General features: G+C 36.6%; 1 protein-coding gene across 1 annotated transcript; it reads left to right on the top strand.

The window, feature by feature from the left end:
- The first annotated feature begins 759 nt into the window (after positions 1-759).
- On the top strand, positions 760-11,840 carry slc6a4b (solute carrier family 6 member 4b). Its single transcript, XM_055198687.2, has 13 exons — positions 760-1,220; positions 2,859-2,993; positions 3,136-3,355; positions 4,277-4,415; positions 4,502-4,636; positions 5,318-5,421; positions 5,572-5,699; positions 5,801-5,913; positions 7,627-7,758; positions 8,019-8,118; positions 8,205-8,305; positions 10,997-11,164; positions 11,252-11,840. The coding sequence occupies exons 1-13, from the start codon at positions 1,004-1,006 to the stop codon at positions 11,402-11,404; spliced, it is 1,845 nt and encodes a 614-aa protein (XP_055054662.1). The 5' UTR covers positions 760-1,003; the 3' UTR covers positions 11,405-11,840.
- Positions 11,841-14,503: the final 2,663 nt, after the last annotated feature.

A 14,503-nucleotide genomic window follows, 5' to 3' on the forward strand; every position in this document is an offset into this window, starting at 1 on the left:
AAACTCAAAATGCTATTCGCACGGCTCTGCTGTCAAAATAACGTGGGCGCGAAGCTTCGTGATCTATTCCTCATCTAATACATTGACCTAATTTATGGTATAGGGGATGGGTCAAGAAAATAAACAACTTAAGCAAACAATAAACTTCCAAAACAAACAATCCTTCAGTGTCAACACCAGAAAGCCATTTTTTGAAATTAGTAGCCTATGCTTTTTTATTTTTCTAGCTATTGTTAACAAATTATATGACAATTAATCTGCTTTGTTTAGAACTAAATTAACTTTTATTCATATTATATACGAATTTTGTTCTTATGTAATTCAGATATACCTATTTAATGTTTCACCAAATGACAATGGCATACATTGGGAAAACCATTTATTAGGGGTAAAATACAAACAAAAAAATGCTGGGGTGTTGGGTAAAACAAGAACAAACTCATCCTTTGGGTTAAATTAACTTAAGTAATGTCCATATCTGACCCAACAATGAGTTAAAACAACCCAGCATTTTTAGACTGTAGGCTAAGTTTTAAAACAAAATGGCATGCCTTAAACATACCAGACATGTCATTTCCAAAAGAGTTTTATATTTTCATAAAAACATGCCTTAACCATACTTTCAGCCCTCAGCTTAACCATAATGTCATTATCACGATGAGAAATAGAGCAATATTGTTTGAGAACTGAAGCGCGCACTTGGCGTCCATTTGAATGATAGCACAAGGCACGCGAGATGTCAGAGGTGAGTAATGGTGTCGCGCGCATCTCCCGCGTGTAATCTCATTCGATCACATCTCTAGCGCTCAGGTGGGGGGACTGACTCTTGGTTAATCGTGAAGCTTTTACTCTTACCAGCAGTAAAGTCAACCACAGCAGAATGCAACCACGAGCTTAACTCGAAACATTTTACTAAAGTTACTACTTTTTTAAAAACTCGCAAAAGCCATTTCTTACACCTTTAACTACTTCTGCAGCCTGCCAAGTCACCAGTGCACCGAAGATGCCCCACCAAGAGCAAGTGCACGTACACGGAAACCTCTGCGCGCCGGGTCCACCGAACAATTCTGGCTACAACACCAACCCGGTACCGATCATTCAGACAGAATCGCGGGATAAATGGACCAAAAAAATGGATTTCCTTTTATCGGTCATTGGGTTCGCGGTGGACCTTGGAAATGTTTGGAGATTTCCATATATCTGTTATCAAAACGGTGGCGGTAAGAGTTTGTTTTCATACTTTTTCTTTGCATTCATACTTTCTGTTTCTTACAATAATTCATTTCTTTGATGATGTAGTATTTTTACAACTATACAGAAGTATTATGTGATGTTTGTTTGCTTAAATTTAAATAGAAAATGATGAACACGTTTTACGAGCTGTCCAAGGTGCTGAAATAAGCTACAGTAAATACCTTAAAATTTAAAAACTTTCACCAACTTTCTTTAAAGGACTGTTGTATTAAAATAAGGCAGATATTAGTTATATATTTCAAGATAATGAACAAATTGCAGAACCATAAATAAAACTGAAAACTGGAGAAAATTTAGATTTTTTTTATGTCGTCACACTAATTTATTGCTCAAGGTTTATTTATCGGTTTAAAGTTTGTTCTTTTATTAATTTTTCGCATTGCAAACTATTAAAATAATAATTGGTATTATTTATTAATGCTTATTTGAAGAAATCCTCGATACAGAAAACGTCAATCATGTAAAGTCTATGAAACTGCGTAGTCAGTAGTATTAAAAAAAAGCACATATTGTGATGTAAAACAAGTTTTGCTACTTCATTTGACAGGATTTCGAGCTATTCATAAGTGTATTATTAGTTCTTAATTATTTGGTTATTTATTGGCTTATTTTTAATTTTAATATACAAATGTAAGTTCATACACTGTAAAAAAATTAGATGTAATTATGCAGCTGGTTGCCAGTAACTTACTGTAGAACACTCTAAAAACAAACGGTGCTATATAGCACCAAAAGTGGTTCTTTGCTCGTGATCATGGAGGAGCCGTTTTTGGTGCCATGTGGCACCGGTGAAGCACCTGTGTAGAACCATATAGTGCTATGTAGAACCAAATGTGGTGCTATAGTGGTGCTATATGGCACCTGTATGGTTCTGCACGGGTGCTTCGCCGGTTCTTCACCGGTGCTATATGGGACTAAAAACGGTTCTTTTATGGTTGCGATTCAGATCAACAGTTTTGGTGCTATATAGCACCGTTTGTTTTTTTAGAGTGTATAAAGATTGAAAATGTTTCATGTTCATTTAACTTTGAACAAACTGTTGCCAGTAAATAACATAAATGTAAAATCTACAGTAAGTTACTGGCAGCTAGTTGCCAGTAATACCCAGTAATACTGTAATTTCTACACTGTAAAAGGATTCCGTAGAAATTACAGTATTACTGGCAGCTGGTTGCCAGTAACTTACTGTAGATTTAAATTTATGTTAATTACCTGCAACAGTTTGTTCAAATTAAATAAATATTAAAAATTAACAAGTCTTTATCTTTACAGAATAAAACTAAAATAACATCCTCAAGTAAAGCATTCTGGGAAACAAAATCTGAAGGAAAAAAACTGAAAATGGTTGATGAGGATTTTTGGTTTCCAGAATGCTTTGCATGAGGCTGTTATTTTATAGTTTTATTCTTTAAAGACAAAGACTTGTTAATGTTTAATGTTCATTTAACTTTGAACAAACTGTTGCCAGTAAATAACATACATTTAAATTTACAGTAAGTTACTGGCAACCAGCCAACCCTACCAGTAATACTGTAATTTCTACAGAATCTTTTTACAGTGTACAGAAATGTTTTACAGTGCATTTAATTACTCCCATCCTTCAGGGGCTTTTCTTATCCCTTATGTCCTGATGGCTGTATTCGGTGGAGTGCCACTTTTCTACATGGAGTTAGCTCTGGGACAGTTTCACAGAACAGGTGCCATATCCATATGGAAACACATTTGCCCTATTTTTAAAGGTAGGATAATAGTCAGCTGAATGTTTTCATGCAAAAAAGCTCTATAAAATCAATACAGTAACATTGTTATTAAATGTATAGAATAATATAATTAGTCTGATTTGGATATTCAACACTGACATCATTTCCTTTTCTCTATTAGGCATTGGTTTCGCCATCTGTATCATTGCTCTGTATGTGTCATTCTACTACAACACCATCATCGCCTGGGCTCTGTTCTACTTTTACTCCTCCTTCAGTAGCACTCTGCCCTGGACCCACTGCGATAATGAATGGAACACAGAAAACTGCACTGACTACTTTGGAAAAGACAATGTGACCTGGACAAACTACTCACGCTCACCTGCCGAGGAGTTTTACACGTAAGTGCATGTAAGTGGCTGCACTGCTGGGGCAAATATGGCAGAGAGAGAGAGGCAGATCAAAAGAAAGGAATAAATCTAAGGTGGAGGTTGTTGCAAATGTGATTGGAAATATGTCAATTGTGAGTGACTGGTTGCATTTAAAAAAATTCAGATCTGTAATATGCACTGTAAAAAAATCCGTAGAAATTACAATGTTATTGCAGCTGGGTTGCCGGTAAACTACCGCAGATCTAAATTTATGTTATTTATTGGCAAGAGTTTGTTCAAAGTTGAATACATTTTAAATATTAACAAGTTTTTATCTTTACAGAATAAAACTATACAATAACAGCCTCATGCAAAGCATTCTGGGAACCAGAAATCATCATCAAACTTATTCTGTTTTTTTCTTCAGATTTTGTTTCTCAGAATGCTTTGCTTGATGCTCCTTTTCTAGTTTTATTCTGTAAAGACAAAGACCCGCAAATGTTCAATGTTCACTCAACTTTGAACAAAATCCTGCCAGTAATAACATACACTGTAAAAAAATTCTGTAGAAATTACAGTATTACTGGGTATTACTGGCAACTAGCTGCCAGTAACTTACCGTAGATTTTACATTTATGTTATTTACTGGCAACATTTTGTTCAAAGTTAAATGAACATGAAACATTTTTAGACTTTATCTTCTACAGTAAGTTACTGGCAACCAGCAGCAAAATTACAGCAAAAGTGTAAATTTAAATCTACGGTAAGTTACCGGTAACCCAGCTGCAAATTTCTACAGATTTTTTTTACAGTGTGCCAAGTTTTAGTTGACAATGCTGTCTAATACATTTGATCCCACATATATTGACCTCACCTTTGAGGTTTGCAACTCCACACACATTCAGGTGTACAATGATCAGTGAAAGCACCATGTATTCACTGACTCCACAGGAGGAATGTCCTTGCGGTCCATGAATCATCCGGTCTTGGAAATGTGGGATACATTCGTTGGCAGCTCATGTTGTGCCTCTTCCTCATCTTCACCATCGTCTACTTCAGCTTGTGGAAAGGAGTCAAGTCGTCGGGAAAGGTTGCAGAGAACTTAAATAAAACATGATTTATTGTTTATTGATCTGAGATCAATTTACTTAACTCACTCGCTACTATCTGTCTCAGGTGGTATGGGTGACTGCCACTCTTCCGTATGTGGTACTGTTGATTTTGATGATCCGCGGTGCCACCTTGCCAGGAGCGTGGAAGGGAGTTGTGTTTTATCTCAATCCCAAATGGGAGAAACTAAAGGAGACCAGCGTGAGTGCTTTTCTTTTACTTCCTTTCTTCTTCTCTTCCCTTTGTTTCTTCATTGACAGATTCATTGCTAAATTAGATTGTGTTGTTTTCTTGACATCCTTATCTTGTTACCCGTTTAAATGTATTTATGTGCGGTTTTAATTCTGTAGAAGGTATGTTCATGGGAGAGCAGTAATAAAAAGCACTTGAGGCTTATGGACATGTACACAAGCTCACTTTGAGAAAATATTGATCTTATACCAAAAAGGGTGTATTTTTTTACACATTTTGACATCAACTTATTAGTGTCTCAATGAAGGAAATATTAAAACTGCATCTTTGTATTCTTTATAAGCTTTATAAGTGTGTTGTTAACTGTTTGCTCTGAGATGCAGCTACTGCAGAGAACCATTATGAGAAGCAAAAATAAAGCACTAGGGACTAATGAGATGCGTAATTGGTTTAAATTTTTTTCCATCATGAAAGGCCCTCGCACTCATTGACACACACACATAAACGCACGTTTTACATGTTGCACAAATCAGATCTGAGCAAGCACCGCCTCACCAACGTTCCCAGTATTCTGTGATGTCATTGTCTTTGGCGTTTCCCACCCCAAATTGCCCACCTTCCTGAAATATGATGCTTTCTTTCTCTCTGTTTATGGACTTGTTATTTTACAGTTACGTTTTATTTCTGTAGGTTTGGGTAGATGCAGCGGCACAGATCTTCTTCTCTCTTGGTCCTGGGTTTGGTGTGCTGCTTGCCCTTTCAAGCTACAATCCCTTCAACAATAACTGCTACAGGTAGAGTAAACCTTTCTATCAGGGGTGGCTCAATGGCCACATCTGATTTTGAAACACCATCCCCAACACCCAACTATCAAAGACGAGTTTCCATCACTCACATTTGTACGATTTTTGTTCGTAAAATCAGTTTCTTTATGTTTTGTACAGAGATGCCATCGTAACCAGTCTGGTAAACTGCCTGACAAGTTTTTTGTCGGGATTTGTTATATTTACTGTCCTGGGATATATGGCCGAACAGAGAAATGTAAATGTGGAGGATGTAGCCAGGGACAAAGGTAAGCCAATCAAGTGTTGTGTTTTATGTAGGCTACATTAAAGAAATCACATAAAGCATGAATTTTGTTTCATTCTTTCGCGGTATGCATCTTTTCTCTAGGGCCGAGTCTGCTTTTCATCACATATCCGGAGGCCATTGCAAACATGGTTGGCTCGACTTTCTTTGCCATCATCTTCTTTGCAATGATGATAACGTTAGGACTGGACAGCACCGTACGTACACACCTAAAACTGCTGTAATAACTACTTAGATATTGGCGAAAATGGATACTTTGCCTTAAAAGCAGAGCTAGATTCAAACCCCCCAGTCTCACGAAATTAGGAACACGTAATTTTTTTATTCTTTTTCGTGATAATGCCAAGATTTCCACGTTTTTTCGTGATCGTATCATGAATTTCTGTTTATGTGTCACTGTCACGTATTTGTTACTTAACTGTTTTGTCCTATTTTCTTACCATTTTCACTTCGGTTTACGGTTAGATTTACATAAAATGACATCCTTACCCAAATCCAACTCTAACCTTAACGCCAGACGACAATGGTTTAAAATTTAGAAATTATAAAAAAAATCTGAAAAATAATATAAACCAAGACTTAAAGTGACATCCTAATGCAAACACCAAATCTAACCCTAAACCGAAGCGAAAATGGTTTGAAAATACGTAAAAGCAGTTTAGTAACCAATACGTGGCAATGACACATAAACAGAAAAAAACCCTTGGAAATTCGTGACAGTATCACGAAAAAGAATCAAAATATTACGTGACTATTGGTACATAATTTTGTGAGACTTGGTAGTCAGAGTTAAAGGAATAGTCTACTCATTTTCAATATTAAACTATGTTATTACCTTAACTAAGAAGAGTTGATACATCCCTCTATCATCTGTGTGCGTGCACGTAAGCGCTGGAGCACTTCGATAGCATTTAGCTTAGATAGCATTTAGCTTAGCCCCATTCATTCAATGGTACCAATCAGAGATAAAGTTAGAGGTGACCAAACACATCAACGTTTTTCCTATTTAAGACGAGTAGTTATACGAGCAAGTTTGGTGGTACAAAATAAAACGTAGCGCTTTTCTAAGCGGATTTAAAGAGGAACTATATTTTATGGCGTAATAGCACTTTTGGGAGTACTTCGACTCGCCGCAGTAACACCCTCCCTCTCCCATTATGAGAGGGAGAAGGGGAGCGGACTTTTCAGGCGAGTCGAAGTACTCCCAAAAGTGCTATTACGCCATAAAATATAGTTCCTCTTTTAAATCCGCTTAGAAAAGAGCTACGTTTTGTTTTGTGCCACCGGACTTGCTCGTATAGCTACTCGTCTTGAATGGGGAGGGCGTTGATGTGTTTGGTCACTTCTGGCTTTGTCTCTGATTGGTACCATTGAATGAATGGGGCTAAGCTAAATGTTATCGAAGTGTCGCAGCGTGCCCCAGCGCTTACGTGCACGCACACAGATGATAGAGGGATGTATCAACAATTCTTGGTTGAGGTAATAACATATTTTAATATTGAAAATTAGTAGACTATTCCTTTAACAAAAACTAAACCAAGTGCTACACTGTAATAAGTGAAAAGTTGGATCAACTTGAAAAACTAATTTTAATTGGTAACCCTTAAAAAAGTGTGTTTTTTTTACTTAAAATTTTTACTTTAGTTGCACCCTTTTTTTTAAGGTTAAAGGGTTACCAAGTAAAGTAATTTTTGAGTTCATCCAACATTTCACTTTTTAAATTTAAAGAGTGTATCACTAAACAAGAAACATTTAGAAATGAAAATCTATAAAAAGTTTGAATTCAGCCTGTAAGCAGTTTGAGCTGAAGAAGAGAAGAATAATGAAATAGAGATTTATTTAATAAAAATATAAAACTCACAAAAGTTTCCTCTTCTCTGTCTTGTCTCATTGCATCTGGAATACTTCAGTTTGGTGGTCTAGAGGCCATAATCACAGCTATAATGGATGAGTATCCAGATGTTTTTTCCCAACGGCGAGAAGTGTTTGTTCTCGGACTGGTGGTTGTTTGCTTTCTGGGTTCTCTGGGCACCCTTACTACAGTAAGTTCAAGTGAACTTAACTGTCTCCATTTACATTTAGTGCATTTCACCAATTTATTACAGCACAATAGGTGTGGGTCATTGCAAACAAGACAAAAGTAGAAACATCAGTAAGTGTTTACTAAATCGATATAAAATTGCTGTAATTCCTTATTAGGGTATGCAAAGGTTTGTTTCTAACACTTAAAGACACTTAAAGTAAAGTTTGGCAGGCTTTAAAGGTCGCTAGATTGTTTTTAATTTAATTTACTTTTTGGCAGGGTGGTGCATATGTGGTAAAGTTACTCGAAGAATTCGGAGTCGGGTCTTCGATTATAGCTATTGTCTTTTTGGAGGCCACTGCAGTATCCTGGTTTTATGGTGAGAATAACAATGCAAATCCCTGCCAAACATTAACCAACTGTACATGTTTTCATATTAAAAAAGCCTTTTTCTATTTTGTGCAGGTGTTAACAGATTCAGCAATGATGTCAAATCAATGTTGGGCTTTACTCCAGGACTGTTCTGGAGATTGTGTTGGGTTGCTATCAGCCCAGCATTTCTGGCTGTAAGTCTGAACAAACATCTGACATCTGACAAACATTCAAGGTCCTATATGAAATGTTTCGTGTTAAGTGCAATTTATATTTCTGCGTTGAGTGTATGGTGTATCCTATGCATAGACTTATCCTTCGACGTACCCTGTTGTGCACCTCTCCAAAAATGTAACAAAGGGTCAATTCTACGCAGACCACAAGCACAGTGATAATTCCACTAGAACCCCTCCCTTAGGCCAAAAAAATCTGCGTCACATTTCTTCATACGCATTTTCACATGCAATGGTAAAAACAAAGATGGACCAAGTTGAGGAGCGATATTAAAGGATTAGTCAATTTTCCAGATAATTTTCTCACCACCATGCCATCCAAAATGTTAATGTCTTTCTTTGTTCAGTCGAGAAGAAATTATGTTTTTTGAGGAAAACATTCTGGGATTTTTCTCATTTTAATGGACTTTAATGGACCCCAACACTTATTTGTTTTAATGCAGTTTAAAATTGCAGTTTCAAAGGACTCTTAATGATCCCAAACGAGGCATAAGGGTCTTATCTAGCAATACGATTGTCATTTTTGGCAAGAAAAATAAAAAATATGCACTTTTAAACCACAACTTGTCTTCTTCCTTCGGCTGTGTGACTAGCCCGTGCGACCTCACGTAATTGTGTAAAGACGTTGAAAGGTCACGTGTTACATACATGAAACGCACATTTGTGGACCATTTTAAACAATAAACTGACACAAAGACATTAATTAGTATCGTTCGACATATAACAACATTGGAACGGTCCTCTTTCTCCACACTTGTAAACACTGGGGCGTAGTTTCGATACCTCGTCCGTAACCTCTTGACGTGATGATGTATTACGTGAGGTCGCGCTGGTGCATCACACGACCGGAGGAAGACGAGAAGTTGTGGTTAAAAAGTGCATATTTTTTATTTTTCTTGCAAAAATGACAATCGTTTCGCTAGATAAGGCCCTTATACCTCGTTTGGGATCATTTAGAGTCCTTTGAAACTACAAATTTAAACTGTATTAAAACTGTTAAGTTTTGGGGTCCATTTGAGTCCATTAAAATGAGAAAAATCCTGGAATGTTTTCCTCAAAAAACATAATTTCTTCTCGACTGAACAAAGACAGACATCAACATTTTGAATGACATGGTGGTGAGTAAATTATCTGGATTTTTTTTTTAAGAAATCGGACTAATCCTTTAATCCTAACAACTAAAGCTGCAACCAAGCTGCAAGTCTTCGGCACTTGCCTTGATACTGTAACATGCTCGTGGACATTGCCTTTTAGCGATCTGCATTAATGTAACTGCATGTAAACACGAATAATGATGCATAATGAAGTTAAAAAGAAAACTGTGACGTGTAGCCTGTGGCGTAGATCAGACGCAGAACTATAGATCACGCTTTAGAGTGAAATTGTGGTTGAATCATATTTTATTCCCTCAAAACTTTTTCCTCTCAACTTTTATTGCCTTAAAACTCATTCTCTCACCTGTACACACTGTCACTATCCCAATCTGAAAATCACTGACCCTATATAAACTCTTAGGGGCAGTTTCCTAGACGGGTTTAAAGGGGACATTTCACAAGACTTTTTTAAGATGTAAAATAAATCTTTGGTGTCTCAAGAGTACGTATGTGAAGTTTTAGCTCAAAATACCATATCATTTATTATAGCATGTTAAAAATGCCACTTTGTAGGGGTAAGCAAAAATGTGCCATTTTGGGTACCTAATTATAGCACTTAAACATGGAAAAAGACAGATTTTCATGATATGACCCATATCATCCAGGACTAGACCTTAGTTATATTAGGATAGTTAAGTAGTTTTTACAAACATACCTTACAAAAAAACATAATTTGTGTGCATCTTGTGACAAAACCGATATATGTTAAGATATGGCAGTGCAAGTTGTTTTTAAATGAAGCTCAACAACATCCATTTAGTCTCTAAGCCCTGTCTGGGAAACCGCCCGGTATAGTTTAATATTCCTGTAACAATTCTGTATCCATCATAGCTAATCACAAAAGGCCTGGCATAAACAGTTAACTTTCCACAACCATTTTCTTATTTATATTTTTGCTGTCTTTCTGTTTCATTCTTCTAAAAGACATGATAAACGGTTGCTTCTCTTATCTTTAGGGATGAGATTATTTGAATTGCTGGAGAGAAGACATTTGTCAGAGTTCATTCAACTCCACCGAGCTACAGTTTTCTCATCTTCATAGTGAGACGTAGGGTCTAGGATAAAAAATGACTTTTGGTATATGCAATAACCTGATCATAGCCACAATGTTTTGAAACATATCAACCCGTGTGAACTCTTTCATACGTGCAGGGGCATTGAGTACAATGTCCTGCCCTGAGTTAATATCCGAGTAAAGCTGGAGGGTAATTGAATTGAAAGTTACTTTAACTAAAAGCTAAACCTACTGTTGGTCTAAGTAAAATGTAAAGACACATTAGATACCCATCCTCTTAGATAGATACATTAAATTATAAAGATGAAATGAAAAATTCAAAGCAAGAAAACCATGTCAAAAAGGCACAATTGCACATACATTTTTAACAAGAACTATCCTGCGGCATATAAAGCCTCGGATAAGATTGAAAAACTGCTTTATTTATTCTTTCGCTCTCAGCCACTAAATCTCTTGTTTCTTTTTCTGTGTTTGCCTTTTTAGTACATTATTATCAGCTCACTGCTGTTCCCCCAGCCCCTCTCACTATTCGACTACGAGTACCCAGACTGGAGCATCACGGTAGGTTACATCATTGGATCTTCCTCCTTCATGTGGATCCCCATATACATGGTGTACAAGCTTGTGTGGACTCCAGGCTCTCTTAAACAGGTAAGATTGCTTATAACATATGTGTAAATAATTAAGATTCAATTAATAGGCACTTGTCTTTTTAAAAACTCTTGGATTCGATTTTAGCGGCTTGCTGTTTGTCTGCGACCAGAGAGAACTCTACCAGACATCCACGCAGACAGCATGGGTCTAAGTCCTGTTCCTCAGAGCCTATCCCAGCCTCCGACACCAATACTTAACGCAAATAACAAAGCAATTGCTGAATTATATGTGTTTTAAATTAAACTAAGACTTTATTATAAGGATAAAGGGCAACTTTGAATTCAAATTTATTTGTAAGAAATATAGCCTACAATTAGATCTGAATCATAAAAAATAAATTGTGTTAATAATTATATGTTAATTATGGTTCCTAATTTACCATGCTGTGCAATTTACAAATTGTTGATGTTCTTTTTTTTTATTTAAGGTTGTGTAAGAGTTCAGTGGTATTTTTTACATTTTAAGTCATACACTCTCCAAGTCACATTATTATTTATTATTACTTTATTTTTTATTTTTTGAGAGAGAGACAAGAGATATCTGCTAGATATTACCTCATTGTGAGAGATTCAGCCAATAAGAAGTTTATATTTCTTTCTCATTCATTTTTCAGAAATTTTAAACATTTTAGTGTGTTCTGCCTTAACTATGCCTAAGTATTGTAGCTAATTTATGTTAAAGGAATAGTCTACTCATTTTCAATATTAAAATATGTTATTACCTTAACTAAGAATTGTTGATACATCCCTCTATCATCTGTGTGCGTGCACGTAAGCGCTGGAGCGCGCTGTGACGCTTCGATAGCATTTAGCTTAGCCCCATTCATTCAATGCTGCCATTTAGAGATAAAGTTAGAAGTGACCAAACACATCAACGTTTTTCCTATTTAAGACGAGTAGTTATACGAGCAAGTTTGGTGGTACAAAATAAAACGTAGCACTTTTCTTAGCGGATTTAAAAGAGGATCTATATTTTATGGCGTAATAGAACTTTTGGGAGTACTTCGACTCGCCTGAAAAGTCCGCTCCCCTTCTCACTCTCATAATGGGAGAGGGAGGGTGTTACTGCGCCGAGTCGAAGTACTCCCATAGGTGCTATTACGCCATACAATATAGTTCATCTTTTAAATCCGCTTAGAAAAGCGCTACGTTTTATTTTGTACCACCAAACTTGCTCGTATAACTACTCGTCTTAAATAGGAAAAACGTTGATGTGTTTGGTCACTTCTAACTTTATCTCTAAATGGTACAATTGAATGAATGGGGCCAAGCCAAACGCCATCCAAGCGTCACAGTGCGCTCCAGCGCCCACGTGCACGCACACAGACGACAGAGGGATGCATCAACAGTTCCCAGCCAAGGCAACAACACACTTTAATATTGAAAATAAGTAGACTATTCCTTTAACACTTTGTATCATCTGTATTGATATTGTGCCTCACCAAGAAAAAGAAAAAAAGGGAGCATCTTCTGTTCCTGTTTGGGACTTACATGACTGTTTCTCAATGTCTGACAAAACTTGAGACCTATGTGTAATGAGATTAATTTCCTCCCACCATTTTTCCAAATAAAGAACAGTTGGAAAATTGATGTCTATATACAATGTCTGCAAAGTTTGTGTCACAGTTATGCCTATCTATCTATCTATCTATCTATCTATCTATCTATCTATCTATCTATCTATCTATCTATCTATCTATCTATCTATCTATCTATCTATCTATCTATCTATCTATCTATCTATATCTATCAGGGATGCACGATATATCGGCCGACATATCGTTATTGGCCGATAACTGCTTATTTTTAATATTATCGGTTATCGGTCTGATAGCTAAATTAGGCCGATAAATGAAAGCCGATAAATTATGGATTATTTTGGTTTGTTGAACCACTTCACTTGCTCATTGCTGGCCATGTGGAGTTTTGATTGGTGCTTTCTGTGACATAGCACGAAGATGACACATGTTGCGGGCTTAAGAAGAGTATGCTAGTCTAGCGCAAAGACAGGATGTCCGCGGTCTGGGAGTTTTTCATTGTGAAATTAATATGAATATTGATCGGCCTATATATATCGGTTATCGCCCCCCAAATATAAAGAGTTATCGGTTATCGGTATCGGCCAACATTTCCATATCTGTGCATCCCTACTATCTATCTATCTATCTATCTATCTATCTATCTATCTATCTATCTATCTATCTATCTATCTATCTATCTATCTATCTATCTATCTATTTATCTATCTATCTATCTATCTATCTATCTATCTATCTATCTATCTATCTATCTATCAGAGTACAATATTGATTTCATTTCCATGTCTTTTAGTCTGAACAGCCCTCGCACCGTTGCATCTTAATTAACATGTTGATTTGCATTGAGCTGCAGTGTTCAGCATTGTGATGAGATGTTTTATTAAAGACTAGATCTTCAATCGCCGCCAATCACAGCTCTGGGAAACGGCCCTCAGTCGTGCCAGTTTCAGGTATGGGGTGAGAGAAAAGAGAAAAGATAATGCTATTCCACATTCAACCTCTTCTAGCAGAGGACACAGAATGGATCAAAGGCTTCAGCGCAGAGAACTGGAGTAGAGGTGGACCTTAGATTCAACTACAGAGGATCCTAACAAAAGGGCTGCAGGCTCTGTGCTTCTATGTTAATTGCCTAAATGAAAGACCCAAGAGTTTACATTGCATGGAAAAGGCTTGAAAGTGAAGAACTGTATTCTGACCTACAACATGGTAGTTGATATACTGTGTCATGGGAATTAACAATACAGGTTGACATCTGAGGAAAGGTGTATATGCTGTGACTGGTTATCATGTCTATCTCTTTGATGTTTTTGGCAGACACCTTTACTTAAAGCAAGTTACAGTGAATTTTAAATGTACATTTTTCTATACATTCATAAAACTAGCCATCACATAAACCTTTCTGCATTTAAAGATTTGATGAAGACATTAATTGTTGTTGTTTTTTACGTGGACACCATCGTTGTAATCATTCTTTTTGGGACATTTGGTCCATGCAATGTACTAAACCGTCTTAATAATCATTATATATTTTATTTTAAATAATTACAACATCTTTCCCAAACAAAACTTTAAATTCTTCATGTGCAAGACCACAGGGCCTCCACTGGGAATTGAGCTTTAACTCGGCGGCGTTAAGACCTCACAGCAATGAGGATGATACAGCATCCCTAAAAACGCCGCTGCTGCGCGATGTCAACACGACTGTTATTTCTCGTCGCTACCTATATAGCGTTTATTTCATTTGGAAATGCACAACTTGCTGGGTTTAAAGCCAACAACAGACCATACGAAGTGCTCCT

Source organism: Misgurnus anguillicaudatus, chromosome 22, assembly GCF_027580225.2.
Source record: "Misgurnus anguillicaudatus chromosome 22, ASM2758022v2, whole genome shotgun sequence".
In the NCBI taxonomy this organism is placed as follows: domain Eukaryota; kingdom Metazoa; phylum Chordata; class Actinopteri; order Cypriniformes; family Cobitidae; genus Misgurnus; species Misgurnus anguillicaudatus.